Genomic DNA, 24,694 nt, shown 5'->3' with positions numbered 1-24,694 from the left:
ATACCTGGTACGTTTTGTGCATGTACTCGTCCAGGTATACATGCAAGTTCTTCCCACGAATCGAAGCGCGTCTGTTCCAACCGAAGGGGCGAAGACACAAGTCCGAGCTTTCCGACGACCCATGGCTTTGCGTGTCCACTTGACTGGACGTGTCGGATCTGGGCGTGCGTGAGCTGTCGGATGATAGCGTCCATCCCTCGTCGCTGACGTTGCTCCCGCTGTCGCTCTGGTTGTCGTCGCTTGCCGTCACGTGCGCCCTGCGCTTCTGCGCCGATCGCGGGCGGCGCTCCATTTTGGGCGCGGAAATCTTTCGAATGAAAGGGGGAGGCGGCGCAATGCCACTCAATCTCTTTTGAGGCACTCTCATTCGAGGCAATGTATACGTGAAGTATACAGTACGCCCCGTCCGGATGGCATCCAAATTGGGAAATAGTTATGCAGAAAAGAGCCATGCAGAAAGCCAGCTCTCAGACGGGCTCCCTAGTCACTCTCAAAATCTTTCGCGGTTCGCAAAGCTCTCCGTGACCAAGACCGTCCATGGGATTCAAATCGAAAATTTCGTGAAGCGCAAGCGGTTGCCAGCTCCATCGCAGACACAATGAGCGGCATGGGTGTGGCTCAATATCGCGCAGCTATCAAATCGCTGGAGGAAGTTGCACGTCTCTTCAAGCGTGGCAATAGCGAGGAAGTCGAAAAGCTCATCACTGCCACCAACAGTAGTCATCTCGGTCAAGATGAAACTCTCGAGGAGGATACTGCAATTGATATAACAAGCAACATTGATTCAGATGAACCCTTGGAAGGCACAGAGCCACATGAGGGTGCCACAGGTGCTGATGTTGATCAGACTGTAGAAGTCGCTGATGCAGAGCAAACCATGAGTGTCGAAGTGGACGAACCAGATCGGGGTGTGGAGACTTCTTCTGGTAAATCTAGTATTGCCGCCTGTACGCAGACCCATACGAGGCCATATAGCCCATTTCAAACGGTTTCGAGACCGTCTGGCCCATCTAAAGAGAGCACCCAACCATCCGCACAATCGGGGTCACCAACTGGCCCACCTGAGCAGATCGCCAGACCTGTTCGTTTGGAGGATGATTCCGACGCATTTGACGTTGCATCTCCTCCGCGGTCGCGAGGGAGACCGAAGACCAAGACCAAAGCTGCTAGAAAAGCGCAAAACCTTGCGGTTCTCATGACTAAAGAAGATTCGGAGATGCACAGCAAGAACATGACGATCGCCACGCTGGCTCGAGCGCTGGAGGTCCATCCAACGTACACATCGGCTTCATCAACAGTGATCAAGTACAAGGTGCTGATGGTGGACAAGAATGTCAAGGCCCCGATTGCGTATAAGCTGGCGAAATTACCGGCTAACAAGACGATTATTGATGCAGATGAGCTAGTACGCGTCTTCCCGAAGGATCTACTCCGCAAATGCACAAAGAAGGTGACTGCACTGCAGATAGTGAGCGAGCACCTATCAGAACCCGAAGCTGTCGTGGAAATTCCTGGTCTAGGAGTATTCAAACTAGCACGCTTGCTACAATGAAGAGATATCATATCTCCATCCAGACGGTTCACCTTGTAGAAAGAGTGGTCAGATGGTGCCAGACGATTAACTTTGACATCCCAATGCCCCCTGCGCTTAAGACTCAGGAGGATCCAGACATGAAGGCCAAGGTCGAAAGATCCCAGTTGCTGGCACCTGAGGTACGAACACCAGACATGAACTATGTCCACTCACCTCTAACCATATATAATGAAATCTTCTGTAGACGGAAATGCTGGAGATCGCTGCTAAAGGCTGCTTGGGTGACACGACGATGCAACACCTGTTGGAGAAACTCTTTGGAGCGAAGTCGTCCATTGTCGTGGGGAGCTCCTATCCGATAACGGTCGAGTCCCCAACGAAAGTGACATTGGACAACGATAGACTGGCCGATTTATTGCTCGGGCTATCCTTCGAGAAGGTCATAATACCAGTGAATGCCCACGGCAACCACTGGTGTGCGATCATGTTCGATGTGAGCGCTCGAATTTTGTATACGTACGATCCAATGGAGTCGTCGTACAGGATTGGCCTCCGCACTGCTGTTATTAATCTCTCACTGATGGTCCCGGGTCGCGCCAAGCACAGGATCCGCATCAAAACATATGATCCTCAGTTGGGGATCCAAACCGACAGCTACAACTGCGGCATATATGTGCTGCTAGCGTTCGAGGTATTCGCTGGGGCGGACACACCGGGTTGTCTCGACAAGAAGAGCATTCAGTACCTGCGCTACAGGTACATGACAATGTGTGTCTAGCTTGTTTAGCTAACTTTCAATGCATACTTCTATTCTAGTTCTTAGTGCTCGTTAATATTGTTATAATAGCTATGAATGAAAGTGTTTGTTTAACTCGAAGTGTTTCCAGCTATGCAGTCCGCAGCTGACGATGTGTCTGCATAACACATCGTGTCAGGCGGGCTGCACATTGTCAGATTCGTATGAGTACAAAGGTTTATTTGAGTACATGGGTGTGGCGTTGAGAGGGAAGCTGTACCTCAAACTCATCCTGTGTGTCACTTTGTGTGTCAGACACAGATTAAACTCTTGCGGCTATACGTTATTCGCGCGTATACTTTGGTCACTGCCTCTCGTCGAAACGGGCACAACATGGTCATCAAATGGGCCGTCATGCGCTGACACGGGGTGACATGGTGTGACTTGGGCCCAGATGGGCAATGTGCCTCGTCACATTTTCTCTCAGACGGGCTCCCTTTCACGTGCCAAAGATTTTCCGGTCAAACGCTCCCAACGTAGTTTCTGAATTCAGCGACGATAGCAGCCAACGTGACGGAAGAATTTGTGTGGGGATAATCATCTCCATTTTTAGAGCTTTGCGGAGATAATACACGTGTCGGCATGGAAGCAGGCGCGTCGACATAAACAGACAGGAGCACTGCCAAGTCGGTTTGTTCACAGAGTATTCAACGCCTGGTTCATCGAGCACCTCATCATCAACAGCTTCGTTCTTGATAAACACGATCCCATGTACTGCTTCGTAAATGTGTACCGTGCACACGCACCAAGTGCGTAAGAGTACTGCTCAAAAATAAGTTCGCAAGCGTGTTCGCTAACGAGATTGGCCACGAGAGCCATCTCGCGGTCGTACTTTGCGTTATGAATCATCCCAATCTTAACGACTTGGGCTCGAAAACTTTGCTCGTTGCGTGTCTGGTAGCAAATGATCGAGGCGACGCATTCATCCACGCCCATGTGGCTATTCATCGTGTCCTTCAACTGCTTCCAGGACGACTCCAATCTGTTATTTGTGTTGTTACCTAACGTGACGGCATTTTGCCGTTCAAAGGCACACCACATCGGCTTGCAGTTGTCCCAGTTTTTCTGAAAGTACAGCTCAAACGGGTGCGCCGTGGGATTGGTCTCAGCACACACATTTGGCGTCGACGTACTCAGAGATGTCGTTAGGGATGAGGTGGCTTGGTCTCCGTCTACATCCATCTGGAGCCCATCTGACTCAATCCGGGAACCATCTGGACCATCTGAGCCTAACAGTGTATCAGGCATGGTGGCAGTGGCTTGTGATAGTGGACGTGATCCAATCAAGAGAAGGTGCCGCATGTAGTTCCGGTGCTTCTCAAACTCATGCTCGGACTTCGCATAAACCAATGATGGAATCAGACTACGGAGCTGGGACTTCTGCCATTGAGAAAGCCCGTAAACCGAGGATGCCAGTTGTTCGCGCAAATACTTGATCACGTGGAACTGACAAAGAAGAACAATCACTCCAGGGAATGCCTGGCGGAGTACTCCAATCTCCGTAAAATCCTTGTCCACAACAACGCATTGAAGCTTGGGCCAATCGGGATTTGCTGTCTTGAACTGTTCTACAGCAGTCAGAAGCGTGGAAGCCATCTCGTTCTGCATGATGGAGTGCTGCACGAACTGGTCTTTGCCAAAGGCATCGTGAATCATAAACGAAAACACCTTGTACTTCGATGTATTTGTCCCGTGTGTCGCGTCAATCAGCAACACTTCAGGGAAGTAGTGAAACAATTCACGCATGTGCTTTGACTGCAGATATATACAGATTGCTATATTCTTCATAGCCACACAGAAAACGTAGGATTAATAAATACCAATGAAAGCAGTGGACATAAGAAAAGCAGATTCAAACCTTTGCATGCTGTTTCTCCACGAAAATACGACCTACATTGCCTGGTGCTTCGCAAAATTCAATCATCCACTTTTTCAAGCGCTGGGCACTTGTCGTATGCCCCTGATTGCGCGCCTTGAGCTTGGCAGCAAGGTTGTGGACATCCCGGATTGTCATGTTGCGATCCGAGTTGTCCAGTATGTACTGGAGTATACTCTTCTTGTTTGCACCTGCACGTCGTAGAACGTTGACTGTGTCCGCAACAGCAGGCGGGATAGATGTCCGTACCCACGAGTATTGTCCGTACGTGAGCTTGTTCAGTGGGTGGTTGTGCTGCAGCTTGGCCATCGTAACGCACAGGCCAAACACGGGGTCGTCAGGTATCCCATTCACAACCCGCACGCAAGCGTTGATCTACAAACATTGAGGGACAAATTAGTCTGCAAACCCACACCGTCTGGAAACCGTTTTGGACAGTCTGGACCCGTCTGCAGGTTACAGAAACCTCGGTGCCCATGCGAACCCATCTAAATCCAACTGGCAAACAAACAAAAGCATTCGCCTTACCTGCGCACCGCACTTAATGCGCCGAGTCTCCTGTCGCGGGCGCTTTCCCAGACCGCGAGACTTGAACGTACCATCATGCTTACAGACCAGAGTCTTGTTGTAGTACCCCCATTCTTCCGGGATAGCCGGCGTTTTTGATCCGGCGGCCTTGATCTTGTTGTTTCTCTCCGCTACCTTGCTGTTCGTGCGAACGCGAAAACTCTGCGGCAAATACACGAAAACAGACGTCAAACTGTGTGCCATCGTAAATTCCATGAGAAACACGACCATACCTGGTACGTTTGTTGCATGTACTCGTCCAGGTATACATGCAGTTCTTCCCACGAATCGAAGCGCGTCTGTTCCAACGGAGGGGCGAGGACACAGTCCGAGCTTTCCGACGACCCATGGCTTTGCGTGTCCACTTGACTGGACGTGTCGGATCTGGGCGTGCGTGAGCTGTCGGATGATAGCGTCCATCCCTCGTCGCTGACGTTGCTCCCGCTGTCGCTCTGGTTGTCGTCGCTTGCCGTCACGTGCGCCCTGCGCTTCTGCGCCGATCGCGGGCGGCGCTCCATTTTGGGCGCGGAAATCTTTCGAGTGAAAGGGGGAGGCGGCGCAATGCCACTCAATCTCTTTTGAGGCACTCTCATTCGAGGCAATGTATACGTGAAGTATACAGTACGCCCCGTCCGGATGGCATCCAAATTGGGAAAGGGTTATGCAGAAAAGAACCATGCAGAAAGCCAGCGCTCCCTAGTCACTCTCAAAATCTTTCGCGGTTCGCAAAGCTCTCCGTGACCAAGACCGTCCATGGGATTCAATCGAAAATTTCGTGAAGCGCAAGCGGTTGCCAGCTCCATCGCAGACACAATGAGCGGCATGGGTGTGGCTCAATATCGCGCAGCTATCAAATCGCTGGAGGAAGTTGCACGTCTCTTCAAGCGTGGCAATAGCGAGGAAGTCGAAAAGCTCATCACTGCCACCAACAGTAGTCATCTCGGTCAAGATGAAACTGTCGAGGAGGATACTGCAATCGATATAGCAAGCAACATTGATTCAGATGAACCCTTGGAAGGCACAGAGCCACATGAGGGTGCCACAGGTGCTGATGTTGATCAGACTGTAGAAGTCGCTGATGCAGAGCAAACCATGAGTGTCGAAGTGGACGAACCTGATCGGGGTGTGGAGACTTCTTCTGGTAAATCTAGTATTGCCGCCTGTACGCAGACCCATACGAGGCCATATAGCCCATCTCAAACGGTTTCGAGACCGTCTGGCCCATCTGATGAGAGCACCCAACCATCCGCACAATCGGGGTCACCAACTGGCCCACCTGAGCAGATCGCCAGACCTGTTCGTTTGGAGGATGATTCCGACGCATTTGACGTTGCATCTCCTCCGCGGTCGCGAGGGAGACCGAAGACCAAGACCAAAGCTGCTAGAAAAGCGCAAAACCTTGCGGTTCATATGACTAAAGAAGATTAGGAGATGCACAGCAAGAACATGACGATCGCCACGCTGGCTCGAGCGCTGGAGGTCCATCCAACGTACACATCGGCTTCATCAACAGTGATCAAGTACAAGGTGCTGATGGTGGACAAGAATGTCAAGGCCCCGATTGCGTATAAGCTGGCGAAATTACCGGCTAACAAGACGATTATTGATGCAGATGAGCTAGTACGCGTCTTCCCGAAGGATCTACTCCGCAAATGCACAAAGAAGGTGACTGCACTGCAGATAGTGAGCGAGCACCTATCAGAACCCGAAGCTGTCGTGAAAATTCCTGGTCTAGGAGTATTCAAAACTAGCACGCTTGCTACAATGAAGAGATATCATATCTCCATCCAGACGGTTCACCTTGTAGACAGAGTGGTCAGATGGTGCCAGACGATTAACTTTGACATCCCAATGCCCCCTGCGCTTAAGACTCAGGAGGATCCAGACATGAAGGCCAAGGTCGAAAGATCCCAGTTGCTGGCACCTGAGGTACGAACACCAGACATGAACTATGTCCACTCACCTCTAACCATATATAATGAAATCTTCTGTAGACGGAAAATGCTGGAGATCGCTGCTAAAGGCTGCTTGGGTGACACGACGATGCAACACCTGTTGGAGAAACTCTTTGGAACGAAGTCGTCCATTGTCGTGGGGAGCTCCTATCTGATAACGGTCGAGTCCCCAACGAAAGTGACATTGGACAACGATAGACTGGCCGATTTATTGCTCGGGCTATCCTTCGAGAAGGTCATAATACCAGTGAATGCCCACGGCAACCACTGGTGTGCGATCATGTTCGATGTGAGCGCTCGAATTTTGTATACGTACGATCCAATGGAGTCGTCGTACAGGATTGGCCTCCGCACTGCTGTTATTAATCTCTCACTGATGGTCCCGGGTCGCGACAAGCACAGGATCCGCATCAAAACATATGATCCTCAGTTGGGGATCCAAACCGACAGCTACAACTGCGGCATATATGTGCTGCTAGCGTTCGAGGTATTCGCTGGGGCGGACACACCGGGTTGTCTCGACAAGAAGAGCATTCAGTACCTGCGCTACAGGTACATGACAATGTGTGTCTAGCTTGTTTAGCTAACTTTCAATGCATACTTCTATTCTAGTTCTTAGTGCTCGTTAATATTGTTATAATAGCTATGAATGAAAGTGTTTGTTTAACTCGAAGTGTTTCCAGCTATGCAGTCCGCAGCTGACGATGTGTCTGCATAACACATCGTGTCAGGCGGGCTGCACATTGTCAGATTCGTATGAGTACAAAGGTTTATTTGAGTACATGGGTGTGGCGTTGAGAGGGAAGCTGTACCTCAAACTCATCCTGTGTGTCACTTTGTGTGTCAGACACAGATTAAACTCTTGCGGCTATACGTTATTCGCGCGTATACTTTGGTCACTGCCTCTCGTCGAAACGGGCACAACATTTCCCGCCTCCTAACCTTGTAACCTGTCCGTCCGTCCGTCTGTCAATCAGTCCGTCGCTTTCCTCTCTTCCTGCTTTTGCCTGCCTTTTCGCATGGCTACAGCCGGCCTGGCTAATACAGTTTCCTCCCATCGTACCGACCGTGCCTACCTTTCTGACTCGACCTAACTATGCTAAAATTACAAATATATCCAAAAGCGTGACACAATTAACTCGCGCCCTGATTGGGCAATACCTGCCGACCTGCGACACTGACTGGATCTGTCGCACGATCAGACCGCCTCTCGCATTCGCGATTGGACGTAAGGTAAACATTTCTGCTAAGAACGAAACACAGCGATTGGTTGCAAACAGCCAGGCGAGCTGCGCAGATGATTGATTGAAAGTAAAGTATTTCCCGCTCCCTAACCTTGTAACCTGTCGGTCTGTCTGTCCGTCCGTCGCACTCCCTGTCTTCCTGCTTTGACCTGCCTTTTCGCATGGCTACATCCGGCCCGGCTAATACAGTTTTCTCCCATCCTACCGACCGCTCCTATCTTTCTGACTCGACCTAACTATGCCAAAATGACAAATATATCCAAAAGCGTCACACAATTAGCTCGCCATCTGATTTGCCAAATATTGACCGACCTGCGACACTGACTGGACCTGTCGCACGATCAGACCGCCTCTCTCCCTCGCGATTAGACGTAAGGTAAACATTTCTGCAAAGAACGAAACACAGCGATTGATTGCAAACAGCCAGGCGAGCTGCGCAGATGATTGATTATCTAGATACAGTCTCAGACTGTGCCACAACTTGAGATTGGCACACACACCTGGTATGTTCGGCGACCGTAGTTCCGTAAGTACGCCTCCAGTGTCTTCCAGTCATCGAACATCTTCACGTCAATCTTCGAAACGTGAACCAAATCATCCCGAGCGACGATACCACCATCCCCAGAGCCACGATATGAAACGGTAGCGTTGTTTCCGCTGGTAGTGTCCGATTCAGACGCACCGGAGGATTCAGAGCTGTCATTGGTGCTGATAGCGTCAGATCCAGAGACGTCCGAAGACATTCCACGGCTGTGTGAGCGAGAGCGCCTCTTCTTATGGTCACGTTTTCGGCGTTTAGGCAGCTTACCCCCACTTCGGGTTCTACGACGCAAAATATGCGTGCTCGGTCGTTTCTTCTTGCGCGTCGGGGCTCGCTGGCGTAGCGATGATCTAGAAGTTTCGGCAGCACTGTCACTATCTTTACTACTGGAAGCCTCACTTCCGGATGCTTCATCGCTCCGTTTTGGCGCGCGGGCGTGTCTGCGCGGCATTCCGGAGGCTAAACCCAAGCCACGTGCTTGCTGTGTGGACTGAATTTGAAATGGACGGAGGGAGGGGGTCGCCAGTCAGAGTGATGGTCATGGAATGGCTCAGTCCATCTGGTCGGGGAAGGGGATACACATCCCACTGTATTGGACTTTCTTCGTAAAAAAAAAACGGTGTACGCAGCCATTCTCATCATTCATTTCACCATGACCCGTCCTGATTCAAAAAGGCGTAAAAGTTCTGTTCGATTCCAAACAGTCGTAGATAAATTTACTCATAAGCAGTCAAGAGAAATCAGTTGTTGCAGAACTTTTGCCTCTCCTGATAACGGTTTCGGCCCGCTCTCGACATACGTTTTCACAGATATGGGTTTGTCGGACGGTTACGGGTGTCACCACTTCAGATCGCGACCTCTTTCTCAGCGCGAAGACAATGGCGACCAAAGGCGCCTCCCTTCTAGCAGCAAGTGACCTATCCGTTTGTATAGCCGTGCTTTTGATCGCTGCCGCATTTCTTATCAAGCGTGCTGTGCGCAACACAGTCGTTGTTCAACCTCACAACTCCATGATCCTCACCACGTACGTGACGACAACAAACTGTGGCAGCTGACACCGCAAACTTACTGCTGTTTTCGCTTTGAACATTGCAACAGTGAGCACCCAGAATGCTGGCTGCCCAACGGTGCGTTTAATCGATGAAGTCGACTGGCAAAGTAGTCCTAACTAACTATAACTTTTTGTCACAATAAGAGACGCGAAGCGAGGGTGTACAGCCTGCGTGTCCTGTGGCTTCACGAACTTTGCGCATGTGCTGCGCTGCGCCCTGTGCGGATTGCTGAGCTCCGATTCGAAGCTTCCTGCCTCCGTTCTGCCTTTTCTCAATGAAGATGTTGCCCTGCCTCGCACCCTTAAGCGTCGGGAGTGGACGAGGGAACTGGATGCGCATAACCGCCTTGTCTGGCACCGCAGACTGGCAGAGGGAGGCGATTGCTCCCCGGGCTATGTGTTGCGCTTTGCGCTGCCGCCTGAGACTGAACCTGAAGCGGAGCGTGAAGTGTCGAAGCAGCGACAACGAAGTCTGAGCACGGGGTATGATCCATGTGCTGGCGTGCAGTTTGAGCTGCTAGAACCACGCGACGTTGATCCGACGCAGTTCCCATTGCCACCTCCGCGTGTCGATTTGTCTGACGCGTTGGAGGATCTCAAGCACGTGGCTGTGGAACTCTCAGCTCAGGATTTCCCGACGAAGTACGCACATTTCGCTGCCAGTGCAGCGACACTCCTTCAGACAGTAGATGACTCAGCTCGCTCCTACTTGTCGGTGCATCGTGACTTCATCTTAGAACAATCCGTACAGCACATTAACTGCATCCGGGAGGACGACATCCGATCGGTGCGTCTTCAAGTCAGTTTCGCTGATCAGGGAGACGTATCAAGTGACGGAAAAGAGGTCGGTGGACTGCACCGTGGATGGCTGACGCTTCTGATCGAGAAGCTAGTAGACCCGGATGTCGGACTCTTCTCCTGTACACAACGCAGCGACCAAACGTTCTTCATCAACTCACAGTCGAAGCGCGTGCTCGGAGAGGACCATTTGCAGCACTTCAACGCTGCTGGGAGGTTGATTGGGCGAGCTTTACTAGAAGGAGCTGTACTCAACTTTCACTTGTGTGTTCCGCTGCTCAAGATGATACTGGGAACGCCAATCACGTTCGGAGACTTGGAGTTTCTGGATGCAGAGATGTACCGGAACTTGACGTGGCTGTTGGACAACGATGGTGCGGAGTCCCTGGAATTGGATTTCACGGTGACACAGCGTCATGGCAACCATGCTCAGATCGTCGAGCTCATCCCTGCTGGAAGGAAAATTCAAGTCAATGACGACAACAAGTTCGAGTTCGCGGACCGCAAGTTCCGCTTTGTGATGTTTGAGTCTGTGGCCCCGCAATTGTCTTCGTTTCTCAAGGGATTCTATGATGTCGTTCCCCAGCGGATGCTGTTGCCTTTTGACTACGAAGAGCTGGATTACTTACTCTGCGGCTCTGATGAGATCAGTGTATCGGATTGGCAGCTTCACACGCGTTTGGCACTGGAGCCGCGGCAAGAGGTGACGTGGTTTTGGGACGTCGTAAAGGAGATGTCACAAGTTTACCAGAAGAGTTTACTACAGTTTACTACGGGCTACTCACACGTCCCACTAGTAGGATTCCAGGGTCTTACAAACTACGACGGCCAGCTGTCCCAGTTTACGTTGACCGACGCGAGCGGCGTGGCTTACTTCCGAAGTCATGCGTGCTACAACACGCTGGAGTTGCCACACTTCAAGACCAGAGATGATCTGCGCGCAGCACTGTATGCCGCCCTATACAACGAATCCAGTGTTAACGAATTCAAGGCCTGAACGCCACCACTGCACCGAAGATGTATATTGGCTAGCAAATGAAGCTAGCTTGGGAAATTCCATCTGTACTAACGACATGCACATAATAAACATAACATTGTTCTCCATTTAATGAAAGTGAGGATCTTCTCGAAAACTACAGCCCTTTGGCTTGGTCTTCCTACATTACGGCAGCTAGCGACTTCTTCTCACTGGGGGAGCAGGCGGTCAACCTCGTCGCGGCCAATGCCGACGTCAAGCATCTTCTCGCGACTCAAAGCCACGCTGCAGATCTTTTCCGCTTCCAGCTGATCCTTTTTGCACTCGAACTCGACGTCGAGCAAACGGTGAGTGTGCGATTGAAGAAGTTGTTTGCTGTCACATTCAGCCTCATCGGTCACATCATATTGCGCCTCTGATGAGTTACTGCAGAGCGACTGCTTTTCGTCATCGTCTGTGTCATCATCATCGTCACAGCGGGAGCTTCAGGGTACTCACTTTCGGAACTTGACAGCCTTGTTACCTAAGAAAACGGCCGTTAATTCCTCGTAGTACGGACACATTTTAGTGAGTTTCTTTCGCGCAGCTTTCGCCACCTCGCCCCGCTAAAACGCGTCATGAGCTATTAGCCAATTTGTTGCAGCCTCAACTTTCTTTTGCAACTCTGTTATCTTCCTGTAGACCTAATTGGCGTTACGACGTGTTCTACCTTCCACTTCCAAGTAAGCAGCAATTTCTTCGCACAGTGGACGTTTCTCCTCCGTCAGCCACCGCTTGTAGTTGTTGGGCGTAGTCAGCCACTGCAAAAGCACATGAATGGAGGATGGCGATTTTGAATCCCTAGAATCAGAATCCCAGAACCGCGGTGAGGCCTAATCGGCTTGCTCCAACCAGAGGAGCGGGCTTAACACAATGTTGGCGTGAGTTCTTGAAGAGTCTTGCATCTCACTGAATCTGGGACCAAAGGCAATTACAGTCGACTGCAAAATCAGGGTTACCGCGTCGCATTTGGACTACAGTACGATAAAATTCCATGATATTTTACTAGCGGTGACAGGTGGGGCAACCTCGAGCTTTAATCTGTCCAACGATGTACACACACGAATTACTATAGCCAACCAAACTTGCTACGAGCTTCCAACATGCGTGTCCGTGCCTCGAAACTATCATGAAGCACAGTAGAGGCAGCCATCGCTGGTGAAAAGCAGGTAGTCAACGAACCACGCAGCCACTGCAAGTCCTCAAGACCAACCACGTCCACAAAAACTCACCATATCGAATCGAAGCAATCCAGCGAAAGCAAATACGGGCAATAGTCCAGCAGATGCTACAAACTTCCACTGCCCTCTGTAAATTTTTCATTCATCACAAGGGGAAAATCCTGTCCACCTCCTCAGGAGAGATGCCTGCGTCCAGCAGTTTCTTTCGTGCCAAAGTTTTCTCCACTACCAGTTGAACATTCCTAGTCTCGATCTCGGATTGGAGTCGCGCACACTCCAACTTGAACAAATGCCGCTTCTGCGCCTTGGTCTCGTCGTCGCTGTTGTCTTCAGTATTGGACTCGGTGCTCTGCCTCTGTGAAATCTTGGCTGGCTTTGCCGGACTATTAGCGGCGACAGTCGTATCGTTTGTTTGAATACGTGGCGTACTATTACTATTCGAAGGTGTTGCAGATTTGAGCGTTGCTGTTGCCGGAGTATCAGCACTCTGCGCCACACTCGCACTGCTATCGTCATAGTTCACGTAAGGAGCAAGCACTGATACCAGCCTCTCGTAGTACGGACACATTTGCAGTACGTGGCTTTTAACCTCCTCCTGCTCCAACGTCATTTCCGCAACATTAAGCGGATAGTCCACTCTCGCCTGCCTTAACCACTTCTGCGCCGCCTGGAACGTCGCCACGAATGCTGTGAGCTGCTGTCGAATGTCTACACTGCCCACATTATGCAGTCCGTGCGAGCGCAAGAACAGTTTAATCTCGTCACACAGCGGCTCCTTCTCCTCGTCACTCTTTAAAAACCACCATCTTGAATAACTGCCAGGAACCGCAATCCAATCCAGCAACAATTCCTTCATCGCCCGTTCCTCCTCTTCCCTTGACAGCCAAGCACTATCACCACCGCTATCCATCCGTCGTCGCTTCACAGTCTGTCTCGGCGCTGAATAATCGTCCTCTGCAATGGACGTCTCCCGACTACTCTCCTGTACTTGCTCAGTCTGCTCCTCCTCTACCTCCACTGCGTTATCCACCTCGACTTCCTCCGTCTCTTCAGCTACTTCCTCTTCTTCTTCATCTGTCTCCTCATGTACCTGCTGCACCCGCACCTGCCCCGTCCTATTGATCGCCTCTGTCGTCACCGCCAGCATGTTCTGGCGGGGCGTTCCCTGCTCCCTAATCTTCTTGGAGAAATTCAGTTGGTGCCTGCTCATAAAACTGCTGACCCAGCCCTTAGAGAAGCTCAGGTCCGAAGGTAGCTGCATCTCCTGGGCAATTTCCACAGCCTTGGTCTGCACAGACGAGCGCGTCATGCACTCGCCGCGCTCCAGTTCCGCATGTACCCAGTGCAGCACCATCTGATCTAGTTCCGGGTATTTCACTTTCCGTGCAGAGCGGAACCCAGGCGGCACCACAGCGCTCAACAGCTTGTCTTTGTCGCGTAGCAGGTTGGAGATAGTGGCTTGTGTGGGCTTGCTCTCCAGGCGGAACGCTTCCTTGGCCCAGAGCGCCAGGTTGCGCTGCGTCCATGCGGGCTCTTCCTCCTTCTTCTGGATGATCACCAGCTTCTCCCCGTACGTCAGGTTGCGGCGAGAGCGCCGTGGTGGCGGAGCAGGTGATGCCATCTAACAGAAATTTAATTAAAGTAATATGCTGTAAAAAACGTTTCTTTTTTTATAAATGAACTTGCTTTTTTTGTTGAAATAATTCCTTGTCAAAAAGTCGCGCCAACAAATCTGATCCCGTTCGAAATGGCGCGGAAACCAGTGCTAAGCAAGGAGCAGAGGGTGGCGATCGTGCGCCAAAGCGACAAGCAGCCCGAATGGAAGCAGACGCAGTTGTGCCAGTGGGTGGCCGACACATTCCAGCTCAGCTTCGTGCCGTCACAGCCCACAATCTCCATCATCTTGCGGCAGGCCGGGAAGCCTGCCAAGCCGCGTGTATGTACCAAGCGGTCGCCCGTGCCAGTGAAGCCTCCGAAGCCGAAAGTGATCAAGTGTCCGCATGTGGAGAATGCTATGCTGCAGTGGTTGGAGGCACAGATCGATAAGGACGAGGCAGTGACGGTGACCAAAGTGAAGACCAAAGCGAAGGAGCTCGTCCAGCAGGGCAAGGTCTCGACGGACGGATTTGCTGTATCGGACTCCTGGGTTGACAGTTTTATGAGACATCATGTCCTTAATTGTGTGTTTGGACTATCGGATGCCGAGACGACGGACTGCGAGGCGAACGAAGAGAAAGTTGTGGTTGTCAATACTATTGTTGCTAAGAGGGCGGAGAATGGAAAAGCGGGCAAGACGAGTCGCCGAGTGGTGAGGACTATAATGGAAAAGAAGGATTCACGCACACCAGCGACGGCGAACGTTAGCGCACCGCCCGCTGGGAAGAGGAAGCGGGACAGTAAAGGTAGTGGACTAAGCCGACAGGTGAAAGTGCGAAGATAAGTTATCATGGTAAAGTGACTGGTGAAGGTTGTATTAGATAGAGCTGTGTGGGTTGATACTTGTTGTTGCGAGAACAAAAGCTTTCGGCAACAGTTTTGCGAGTACCTATATTAATAACAATGTGGTGGTGGAGTGACGTCCAATAACCGTTGAGAGATACACAACTCGTTGTCGCCACGTACAGTTGGTGTTATCAAAATGCACAGAAGTCGAGCGCAACAGCGGATATGAACGCGGTTATCCACACTCAGGATACGTCAACGCCTCTTACACAGTACAGTAATACGTAGTTGAAAGACGTGTCAGTTAGTATGATAGGTTTTTTCAAATTTCTATCGAGGATTGAACAGTTGAAAGACCTATCATACTAACTTCGCGTGATCATTTCCGACCAGAGGAAGTAGTATTTACTCCAGCACTGTTAACAAAAATACTGAAGAAAAACTTGATAAGCTCTACGTGTACATGTATAAGACAGCATTCTGGGATACTGCTCTCAATTGAGGCTAACATGTAAAACACTGGCGACAACGAGGCTCGTATAGTTCACTACCACCGATGAGCTGACATATCGACGACGTTCAAAGTAAGAACGAAGATCACAGGAATGTAGTTGATGTGGTTGTAGCAGTTCGCACCTCTAACGTTTTGTCGGCCACAAGGCGTCTTGTGAACGCTGCATCTTGGCCGCAAGAGGAGCAGATTGCGTTGAGTTTGATGACCTTCTCCGCCGTGGGGATCAGCTCAATAACGTTGTCGAAAGCCTACATGATCAAAACGCGTGCACCAGTCAGCACCTCAGCACCCGGTCGTATCCCCCCTCACTTGACAGCACCCTACTTTTCGCTCGAAAGTCGCATCTAGTGCGGCTACAACCACCACCTTGCCCAGGTTAGCTGCCTCCTGGCAGAACTCGACCAGCTAAACCAAAATATGACACCAAAGTGAAGATCAGACGCCATTCTTCAGCGAGACTAGGCAACTCTTTGTCAACTCTCACATCCGGGTAGAATTGTCCCTCATCGATGCCAATCACGTCGTACTCTTTTAGAAACGGACGAACCTCCGCCAGAGCCTGCACGGGCATTGCCTCCACGAACACTTTGTCGTGAGTCGACAGCATTCTGCAAAGTAGCGGTATAGTAGCACCATTAGTCACCAAACTACAGTAGGCAATTGAAGTGGCGTACTCCTCTGAGTGGCGCGTGTCGAAGAGGTATTTGACCACGAGACAATCAAGCTTGGCGTGCTGGTAACGGTGGATGCGGCGGATAAGCTCCGTGCTCTTACCACTGAACATGGGGCCGATAATGAGTTGGAGACTGCCTTCAATCTTCATTTTCATCTTTCATAAAACGCGAGTGTGGTGACGTCTGTCAACTTCTTAAAAGTACACTAACTGTTCTACCATCCCAAATTTACAACAAGCTTAGGTCATTTTAGGAAATTTCCAGTTAGCATCTTTTAATTTTCAGATCCTTCATTTGCAAATTTGACGATGGTTGGCGAAGACGAAGCGAAGCGCCAGAACTTCTACGTGGTTTATGTGCCAGCGGATGAGGCCAAGGAGCTGGAAGAATGGGCAGTCGACCTGCCGCAAGACAAGGAGGCGCAGCTCGGCTGCTTGACGGAACGTCTGCGCGAGCACTTTAAGAGCGGTGCCACTGCGGCTTCCAATCAGCAGCAACAGGCAACTTTCAAGCAGCAACTTCTGGCTCAGCTGCCCAAGGGTGCTACGTTGACCGATGAAATGCTGCAGATGATGTTGCAGATGGACAGTCTCGTAGACTCGATCCCGCTCGTGCTCAACACGGCCGACGTCAAGCACGTGGGCGTTAACATGTATGTGGACGACAAGGGTACTGCCAAGGCGCTGCCCACCAACGTCCGCGCATCGGCTATTGCTCAGGCTTGTGGTAAGATGCTGGAGGTCAAGGGTGATGCGTTCATTGGACGGGTGCTCGATAACGGTGAGTACAGATTTCTGAAGGGAACTTATGGAGTGTTTTGTCCTGGTTTTCTGATAGAATTGGTTGTTGGTAGATGACGACTTTGTGCGTATGGATTTCCGGTTGAGTGAGGTGTCTGGTGACGCACCATGGGTACAAACGGCCAAAGTGCAGTCAGCTGCGGCAGCGGCAGGAAATGGAGGTGCGGCTGCGGGAGCTGCACTGGCCCGTGCCAAGGCCCCGGGCAAGGTTATGATGCCTGGATCGATTCAGCGCATTTGTGGTGCTGACCGGTGCTCGAAGAATGGCACGCTGCGATGCTCGCGATGTAGGGCTCAGTTTTACTGTAGTCCAGTGTGTCAGAAAGCTGACTGGAAATTGCACAAGGCCGGGTGCAAGAAATAAAGCGGAACGAAATAGGAGAAACAAAATGAAAAAAGGAAGCTTACTGTTAGTGCAAGTTTGTGGCTTTCGTTGTTGTGGGGTCGGGGGCTTGCAGCATTGAAAACTCATATCTGAATGGCCAGCCAAAGTGAGGTGGTTAAGAGGCTCTTCAGTTGATCAACAACTCACACGCAGAAAAACAAAGAAAATAAAACCAAAGACAGACATGATCCTAGTACTTCGAAGTAAAAGGTTTAGCCTTTGTTCCTGGTTTCTCCGTACGCAAACTCCAATAACCAACTAACTTGCAAATTTTCACTCCCGCACCTCGTGGCTCATTTCTTGGCATCTTTCATAGCGGCAGGATGTTGTCAATCTCTTCCTGAGAAACCCCAAGCTGGTCCAGCTTCTTCCGCGCCGCAGCCTTTTCAAACAACAGCTGGACCCGTTTCGACTCTACCTCGTATTCCAGCTTGACGCGCTCCAGCTCAAACACATCACGGCGCTGTTTTTCTTCATCTTTGGCACGCTTCAGCAGCATCTTGCGCTCATCGTTAACTCGTTCTAGCAGAGCTTCACGCTCTATCTCCTTCATGTCCTTGGCGTCCGTCTCCACCTGCTCTTGTGTCCGGTTGCGCTTATTTGCAGTCACATCCTCTACCGAGCTCTTCCGTTTGGCAGCTCCCGTCTTTGGTGCAACCTCCTTCTCGCCGTTTGCACTCTCCTTTGTGCCATTCGTTGCATCGGCTGTATTTTTCGGTGTTCGACCCTTGCGCTTCTTACCAGAAGCAGATGTTTTTTTCGCCACCTCCGGGGCAGCTAGCTCCATCGCAACCTGCATAGCTGACGACAGAACGCTCACTTTAGATAAGCTCTTGGTTTTCTTCGGCAGCACGGTCTTCTCTTTCTGAGCAACGTTATCAGCAGTCGTAGTCGGGACTTGCTCTTCGATTGCATTAGTCTTCTCCTCCCGTTCCGGAGTCGTCAAGCTTTTTCTTGCTGCGGCGTAACCAGGTGAAGGTTCAAGCTGTTTTGCTAGTCTGCTGTGTTTTTTCAGTGGAGCCGCAGTCGTGCTCTTCTCCTTCTCATTAACGGCACCCTTGTCAGCAAGAAGTCGATCTCTGAACGCCCGAGCCTTCGTCTGTCGATCATCCGCCGACATTGAAGCCTTTTCCTTCCCCGCTTCACTATTCTTCCGAGCAAAAAGCAGGTCTCTAAACGTGTCCCGATTCTCGGTGAGGTGAGCCGCGGACTTCTCTCCATCCAGATGATCATCGTCACTCGCCTCTTCCTGCTTCTCCTCTGCTTCCACGTCCTCGGCACTTTCATCGTCGAGTTCAATTGTCTCCGAGTGTTTCGTACTGAATGGAGCGCCTCTGAAGGCCGGTTCCAGCTTCTTATACTGCGGACACAAGTAATTAACATGGGCACGGACTTCTTTCGAAGCCTTTCCTCGCAAGAAGGCGTCGTGCATGCCTGTCTCTAGCAGCCACTTCTGGGCGGTGATGTATTGCTTCTCCATAGCGACCAGTTTGTACCGGACGAATGGCGCCTGGCGGTGGGCCAGCCCCTCGTCCTGCATAATCTCCACCACCTCACGCGCGAGCGGCGCACGCGGCTCCAAACGCCAGCGCTTCACGTTACCGGGCGTAGTAAGCCAGCGCATCAGTATGTCCATAGTAGTCGGCCCGCCCGGCCGCGCGTTGTCCGACAGCGCGCTCTGGGGCGTCTTGCGGGCCTGCTTAGGCTTGGGCGACATGTAGCTCACTCAAGAAATTCGGATTGTCATAGATTCTAAGTGAGCAACATCGGTGCAACATTAGACATTTCAAGCAACTTAAATTTCAAGTTCAAAATGTTTCTTAGAGGCTTCTTAGTTGAGTGGAAGCACACGATCGACCTCGGCGCGGTCTATACCTGCGCCGAGAAGCTTCTTGCGGGCGAGAGATCGCTCCATCGTGAGCTGCACTTGCTTTGCCTGTAGCTCGCACTCGAGCTTGGCGCGCTCAAGTTTGAACAGCTCGTCGCGCTGGTCTTGTTCTTGCTTTGCTCGTTCGACGAAAGCTGCGCGCTCGAGGTCTCTGGTAATGTGGACGGAATCCTTATCTGCTCTGGGACGCTTGTTAGGCCTCGGAGAGGGGGGCACCTCACTGGAAACGCTGCGTTTCCGCTCAGAAGACACCACGGCAGGCTCAACCTCCGCCACAGGCGCGTGGGCGTCTGAGTCGCGCTTGTCAAAGTCTTTCAGCATCTCGACATCGTCTTCATTGTCCTCTGCTTTGGACTCGTCTTCTCCGGACTCTACTTCCGCATCCGAGTTAATCTTCACCTGAGTAGGTGGCGTTTCTTCCTCCGATTCAGCATCTTCACTCTCGCTAGAAGAGCTGCTGTCCGAATTGTTAGTCGAGTCCGCTGCCGTGGTGTTTGATCTGTCTTCAGTCGGGTCTTCCTCAACCTCCTCCTCCTCCTCAGTATCTTCTAACTCTTCCGCTTTGCTCTGATCCGCTTCGTCGACCTCACTGTGTTCCTTCTCTTCGCCGTCTTGCTCCACTTCATCGCCCTCTTCAGCTACAGGTGAAGGATCAACCTCGTCCGTTTGAGCTAACGGAATTTGCTCTTCGCCATCGCCCTCTTCGTGGCCGCTCTCAACGTCGTTCTTTTCGTATTCGTCATCTTCTTCCTCGGAGCTACTGCTTTCCGATTCGATCTGCTGAGGCTTTGTCTTAAACGGACTTCGTACTCCATTTCTCACAGTAATGCGCGCGCGAGGTTTTTCTGCTTCGTCAGAGCTTTGACTTTCGCTGTCGTCGTCAGCTTGAGCCTCTCCTTGCTCTGAAAATGTATCTGTGTCCTCATCGCCGTCGTTCTGATCGTCCTCACCAATGTCGCTCTGGCCATCTTCGACATCTGCAAGAGCGCCCTCCCCCTCATCCTTCGCAACTGCATCGTTACGTGCTTGCTTCACATCATCGTCAATCTTCTGTTCGTCAGCACCACTAAATATATCCTTCTCAGCTTCATTCGAGCCCGCTTCGGCCGCACCATTCTTCCCATCGGCGCTACTCTTCTTCTTGTTTCCCGCTACGTCATTAATATTCTTTCTAGTGACAGCATCGACTCCATTTGCCTTCTTCGTACCAGTCGTGTCACCGCCAATCTCCTTTTTCTTTGCCGTCAACTTCTCCTTCTTCTGTTGCTGCTGTTTACTCGTTTCATCTCCATTGGCTCCGTTGGATACGTTCACCACCTTCTCTCCTCGGTCGCTAGAATGAGATTTATCAGTCACAGTATCGCGGCGGTCCTTCTCCAAACTCCTTTTCCACTCCCCTGCAGCACTCACGCTGCCGCCTGCAGAAACTGTATCACTCACAGTCTTCGCCCCATTAACAGCAGCTGCCCCATTAGAAGCAATCTTCGGCGTTACTTGCACCTTTTTGCCCGCTTTAAGTTTTCCAAAAAACGGCGCCATGTCTTGATAGTGCGGGCAGAGCTTGAGCACTTCGTTGGCAATGTCAGGGCCCGCTTCCCCCCGTTGGAACGCGTCTAGCTGGCCCTTTCGGGTTAAGAATGCATTCGCAGATGTAAACTGGGTCTCCATGTACCATATTTTGGAGTGCACGTCTCCCACCGCCCGGTGCAGGATGCCATTGGCCGCCAGCATTTGAATGATCTCTTTAACTAGGTCCTTGCGCTTCTCGCGACGCCAACGTTCGGCGTTGCCGGGTGTCCCGAGCCACATCATGAGAACATCAAAAGACGAAGGAGAGCCCGGTGACACGCCGTCGGATTCCCATGGGATCGCCTTGCGGCGCACCCGTGTCACATCGTCCTTTGCCGCCTTCTTCGACTTCCGCGTCATCGTGCACAATTTTTTTAAGAGTATGAAAAGCTATTTATGATAAGTTTAAAAAGAGTGGGACGATTTACGCAATAGCATTTAATACAGTGATTTATTTGTTATAAATGACAAAGTCGTGCTATGAATTTTGAAAAACAATGTTCGGTTAAGTACGAGCGGAGGTGGGTTTCCAAGAGCGAAGAATTCTCCCGGCCATTCACCGTTTGACACGCCAGAGCTGGAGCCCCAGCAGCCCAAGCTCATAGCTTAGCACCAACAGAGCACACTGCTCCACGAAGACGCAGCCTGGCTGCCAGAAGATTTTTTAACATGGCGTCCGTTCCTAAGCCCATCCCTCCAAGCCAGAACCAGCCGCGCAGCGTCACTCACACACTAGCGCTCCGAGGTCGTATCTTGCGCATTAAAGCTCCGGATGAAGCTCGGCGGAAGGGCACGGTGGGACGACGTCAGCCGCCAGAAAGGGATCCAGTACTGAACGGCGACATGTTCTTGTAGAGCCGAAAGTAGATGCTCACTTTGGTGCTAACAGTAAATGCGGACAATAATTGTACAGTACAAATACCGGCAAACAACGACGGTGAAATTCGCATTTTGCTTAATTTCAAATTTTCACGAATCCCACCCTGTTATAAATTCGAATATCATCCAATCATGAATCGCATCTTCTCGCCACGTATCAATCAAGGGGGACAAATGCTCAATCCACTAGCAAACCCCACGACGTTGGTCGTGACATATGATGGTCTAGGTCGCCTGCCAGACCGGGAGGCACATGCCGTCGTCCTCCGTGAGGAGCGGACCGGTATCGGTCGGCTTCAGAACCTTCAGCTCGCGTCCCAGAGTCGAGTAAACTGGGCCATCCCACGGGCCATTGATGAATGCCCACTGTTATCCCTGTTTTGCTATGTACGCTTTAGTACCTACTTTTTGGTCACACCACGGTGCCATTCCAGCTTTCTCCTCAAGACGTCTGACGTCTTCTTGTGTGGTCAAGTGGTGTCTTACTATCCCATGTCGAGCTTGGCTCTGGTGGATGACGCCGACTTGTTATTGGAGCCTCACGTTCACGTTCCTTTCACCGGACTCACTCCCGTTCCCGTTTTTCTCCTCGCTACCATAGGCACACCAGGCGTGGTCGTTCCCGTTCTCGCTCCCGGTTGCCTCCTGTTTACGACGGTGGTCTCGGAGCCGTCCCCCCGCCCCCCCCCCCACCACGATCGTGTCCAGCGTCGGAGTTCTCCGTCCTCTCTGAGAGGTCGGCGCTGTTGCTCACAACCACGCGTTCACCGCTCCCTTTCTCGCGCCGCTTGCCCCTAGGGCATCAACCGGCCGGTAAGAGTCTCTTTCGCTCATCGGAGAATGAAGCTACAGAGCATACCATTGCACACGTTAGCCCTCGGTTCGACCAGTCCTCCCAAGGTACGGATGGACTCTACTGGTTTCTCGACATGTCGATGCACGACCAGACCGGATCCATGCTTCAACGCGAGAGTTTTCAAACCGATACCGAGTGTTGAAAGTCACTGCCAAGATGCTATTTGTCGTAAATTTTGGCAATCGCCCCACCGACCATTTCCTGTCCTCAGAGAGCCCTGAGACGCTCCGGCAGGACCGCATGGGCATTCATGACGACTCTCAATGGAGTGGTCTCGAGCCTGAACCTTCCCTTCAGATCTGCCAGGCAGACCAACTCCATCATGCCATCCATGTTTTTAAGAGACGACAGCGCTGTGATATCCGGTCGATCTGGTGGCGGTATTCTGTACTGTTCACGGCGATGCTGCTCATAATGTGATGCTCAGGTCCCCGCCGCAAGTTGTGCACACAGAGTGCAACTTATACCAGACAGTGCTTACCGAACGTTTCACGGATTTCTTGACCGGTGTGGACGGTCGCGACTTGAACACTCGTGCACTACGAGTGCTCAGCCGTGACTCTCCCGAGCATCAACGATACGTGCACTAGGTGCTTCACAGCGCTATTTCTAGCTCCGTTTTCGATGGGCCAGGGCCATCTCGTGCCGGCAGTCGACGTGCTGGAACTGATCCACAACGTCCATTTCGTGCGGGCAGTTCCCGGACCCAAGGCGCCAGGCGCACCGCTGAGTCTGCAGTGATCCCGCAAGCAACACGAGCGCAGATCCCACAGGTCAATGGCACCCAGGCGTGCGTCCGTTTCCAGGAAGCGTCGGACTGCTCGTTCCCGCGGTACCGACATGCCCATGTGCTTTACCAGCTTCTACCGGACGTTCTTCAGTGGGTTACAACCCACCATGGTGCCCTCATAGAAGGCCTCCACAACGCGAGGGGACTGGGAAGGATGCCAGGAATCACTGAGTTTATCGCACTAATATGACAATGGTGTTTGATCCACCTTCCGTGTTATCCTCTGCGCCAGATTCTAACACTGAGCTCGCCTCCAGTGTCTGACACTGCGTTGCTCGCATATCCAGCAACGCCTCCTCCACATGACGTTAAAGCGACGACGCCTACGGTGTCTGACATTGCGTCGTCCGTGTGTCCAACAGCACTACCTCCACCTGGTGGCCAGGATACGATGCCTTCGGTGCTCACCATAGCGTTGTCTGCTTGTCCAGCGACATCACCCTCGCCTGGTGCACACAATACCATGTTGTCGGTGCCAGCCCCTGCGTCGTATGAGTGGCCAGCGACCCTACCTTTACCACTTATCAGCTAATATTTCAAACGCCTGTATGATTCCATGTGCCGCACCCACACAAGCCTCCCATGGCGTAGCAGAACGAGATCGTCAGTCACTGTGAAGTTCTTGCGTACACAAGGCGATATGTCCGCGTGCATGGCAGGCGGCACCGGTGCCTGACCCACGTGTTAGGCACCACTTCTTCTGCTGTCATCGCGCTAATGCTAACTTGTCAAACGGACGTGCTCAGTGGACCTTCGAAGCGAGCTTTTGGTTGGCGCGCGTTCTTCTTTCAGACTGCATTAAAACGCGCCGTTCTGAAACTCAAATTAAAATCAAGTGAGCTTCGAAAGTTCTCTATTTGCATCGAGGCTAAATTGGCCGGCATAAGCATACAATACACATTTTCTGCTAAAGTGCCAATGTGCAACCAGTATTTACCAACTACTTCGGAAGAATGATAATTTTCAGCAATTCGTAGCAACTGCTTGCCATACCAACGTTACATACTGAATAAAGCTACCGCAATACAACGTTCATTTGTTGACGGAGATCGCAGCCGCTACCTCAACTCTCTGTCAGTTGTGAGCAACGTCTTCCTCGAGGACAAGGGTAAGAAAGTGCAGGATAGCGTCGAGCAGCTGGAACAACTCGCTTCACTAATGCACCTGGTCAGCCGTTAAACTGGCAAGCCTCATCTCGAACGACAGACCAACCACTAAAATACGAAATACGAGCGGCGCTGAAGCTTTCAGCTCCGTGGTCGACGGTGTGTGCACGCTTACGAAGCAAATAATCCACATCATGATCTCTCCGCAGTAATTAAGGTGCCGGCTGTAATAC

General features: G+C 51.5%; 6 protein-coding genes across 6 annotated transcripts; 3 read left to right on the top strand and 3 right to left on the bottom strand.

The window, feature by feature from the left end:
• Nucleotides 1–9,391: 9,391 nt before the first annotated feature.
• On the top strand, nucleotides 9,392–11,359 carry PITG_01745 (NEDD4-like ubiquitin ligase, putative; the record flags this gene model as incomplete). Its single annotated transcript, XM_002908315.1, has 3 exons — nucleotides 9,392–9,537; nucleotides 9,612–9,640; nucleotides 9,732–11,359. The coding sequence occupies 3 exons, from the start codon at nucleotides 9,392–9,394 to the stop codon at nucleotides 11,357–11,359; spliced, it is 1,803 nt and encodes a 600-aa protein (XP_002908361.1).
• A 1,344-nt stretch (nucleotides 11,360–12,703) lies between these two features.
• On the bottom strand, nucleotides 12,704–14,179 carry PITG_01744 (uncharacterized protein; the record flags this gene model as incomplete). Its single annotated transcript, XM_002908314.1, has 1 exon — nucleotides 12,704–14,179. The coding sequence occupies one exon, from the start codon at nucleotides 14,177–14,179 to the stop codon at nucleotides 12,704–12,706; it is 1,476 nt and encodes a 491-aa protein (XP_002908360.1).
• Nucleotides 14,180–14,572: 393 nt separating this feature from the next.
• PITG_01743 (uncharacterized protein) lies at nucleotides 14,573–15,154 on the top strand (the record flags this gene model as incomplete). The annotated part of the gene is made up of 1 exon (XM_002908313.1): nucleotides 14,573–15,154. The coding sequence occupies one exon, from the start codon at nucleotides 14,573–14,575 to the stop codon at nucleotides 14,996–14,998; it is 426 nt and encodes a 141-aa protein (XP_002908359.1).
• Nucleotides 15,155–15,597: 443 nt separating this feature from the next.
• On the bottom strand, nucleotides 15,598–16,343 carry PITG_01742 (thymidine kinase; the record flags this gene model as incomplete). Its single annotated transcript, XM_002908312.1, has 4 exons — nucleotides 15,598–15,762; nucleotides 15,839–15,919; nucleotides 15,999–16,122; nucleotides 16,189–16,343. The coding sequence occupies 4 exons, from the start codon at nucleotides 16,341–16,343 to the stop codon at nucleotides 15,598–15,600; spliced, it is 525 nt and encodes a 174-aa protein (XP_002908358.1).
• A 153-nt stretch (nucleotides 16,344–16,496) lies between these two features.
• On the top strand, nucleotides 16,497–17,352 carry PITG_01741 (uncharacterized protein; the record flags this gene model as incomplete). Its single annotated transcript, XM_002908311.1, has 2 exons — nucleotides 16,497–16,968; nucleotides 17,042–17,352. The coding sequence occupies 2 exons, from the start codon at nucleotides 16,497–16,499 to the stop codon at nucleotides 17,350–17,352; spliced, it is 783 nt and encodes a 260-aa protein (XP_002908357.1).
• A 331-nt stretch (nucleotides 17,353–17,683) lies between these two features.
• On the bottom strand, nucleotides 17,684–21,190 carry PITG_01740 (uncharacterized protein; the record flags this gene model as incomplete). The annotated part of the gene is made up of 2 exons (XM_002908310.1): nucleotides 17,684–19,098; nucleotides 19,249–21,190. 2 exons carry the CDS (start codon nucleotides 21,188–21,190, stop codon nucleotides 17,684–17,686), a joined length of 3,357 nt encoding a protein of 1,118 aa, XP_002908356.1.
• Nucleotides 21,191–24,694: the final 3,504 nt, after the last annotated feature.

This window comes from Phytophthora infestans, genomic scaffold (assembly GCF_000142945.1).
Source record: "Phytophthora infestans T30-4 supercont1.2 genomic scaffold, whole genome shotgun sequence".
Taxonomy (NCBI): Eukaryota; Oomycota; class Peronosporomycetes; order Peronosporales; family Peronosporaceae; genus Phytophthora; species Phytophthora infestans.
Note: the sequence above shows the minus strand (reverse complement) of the source record. Positions and strands in the feature narration are given on the sequence as shown.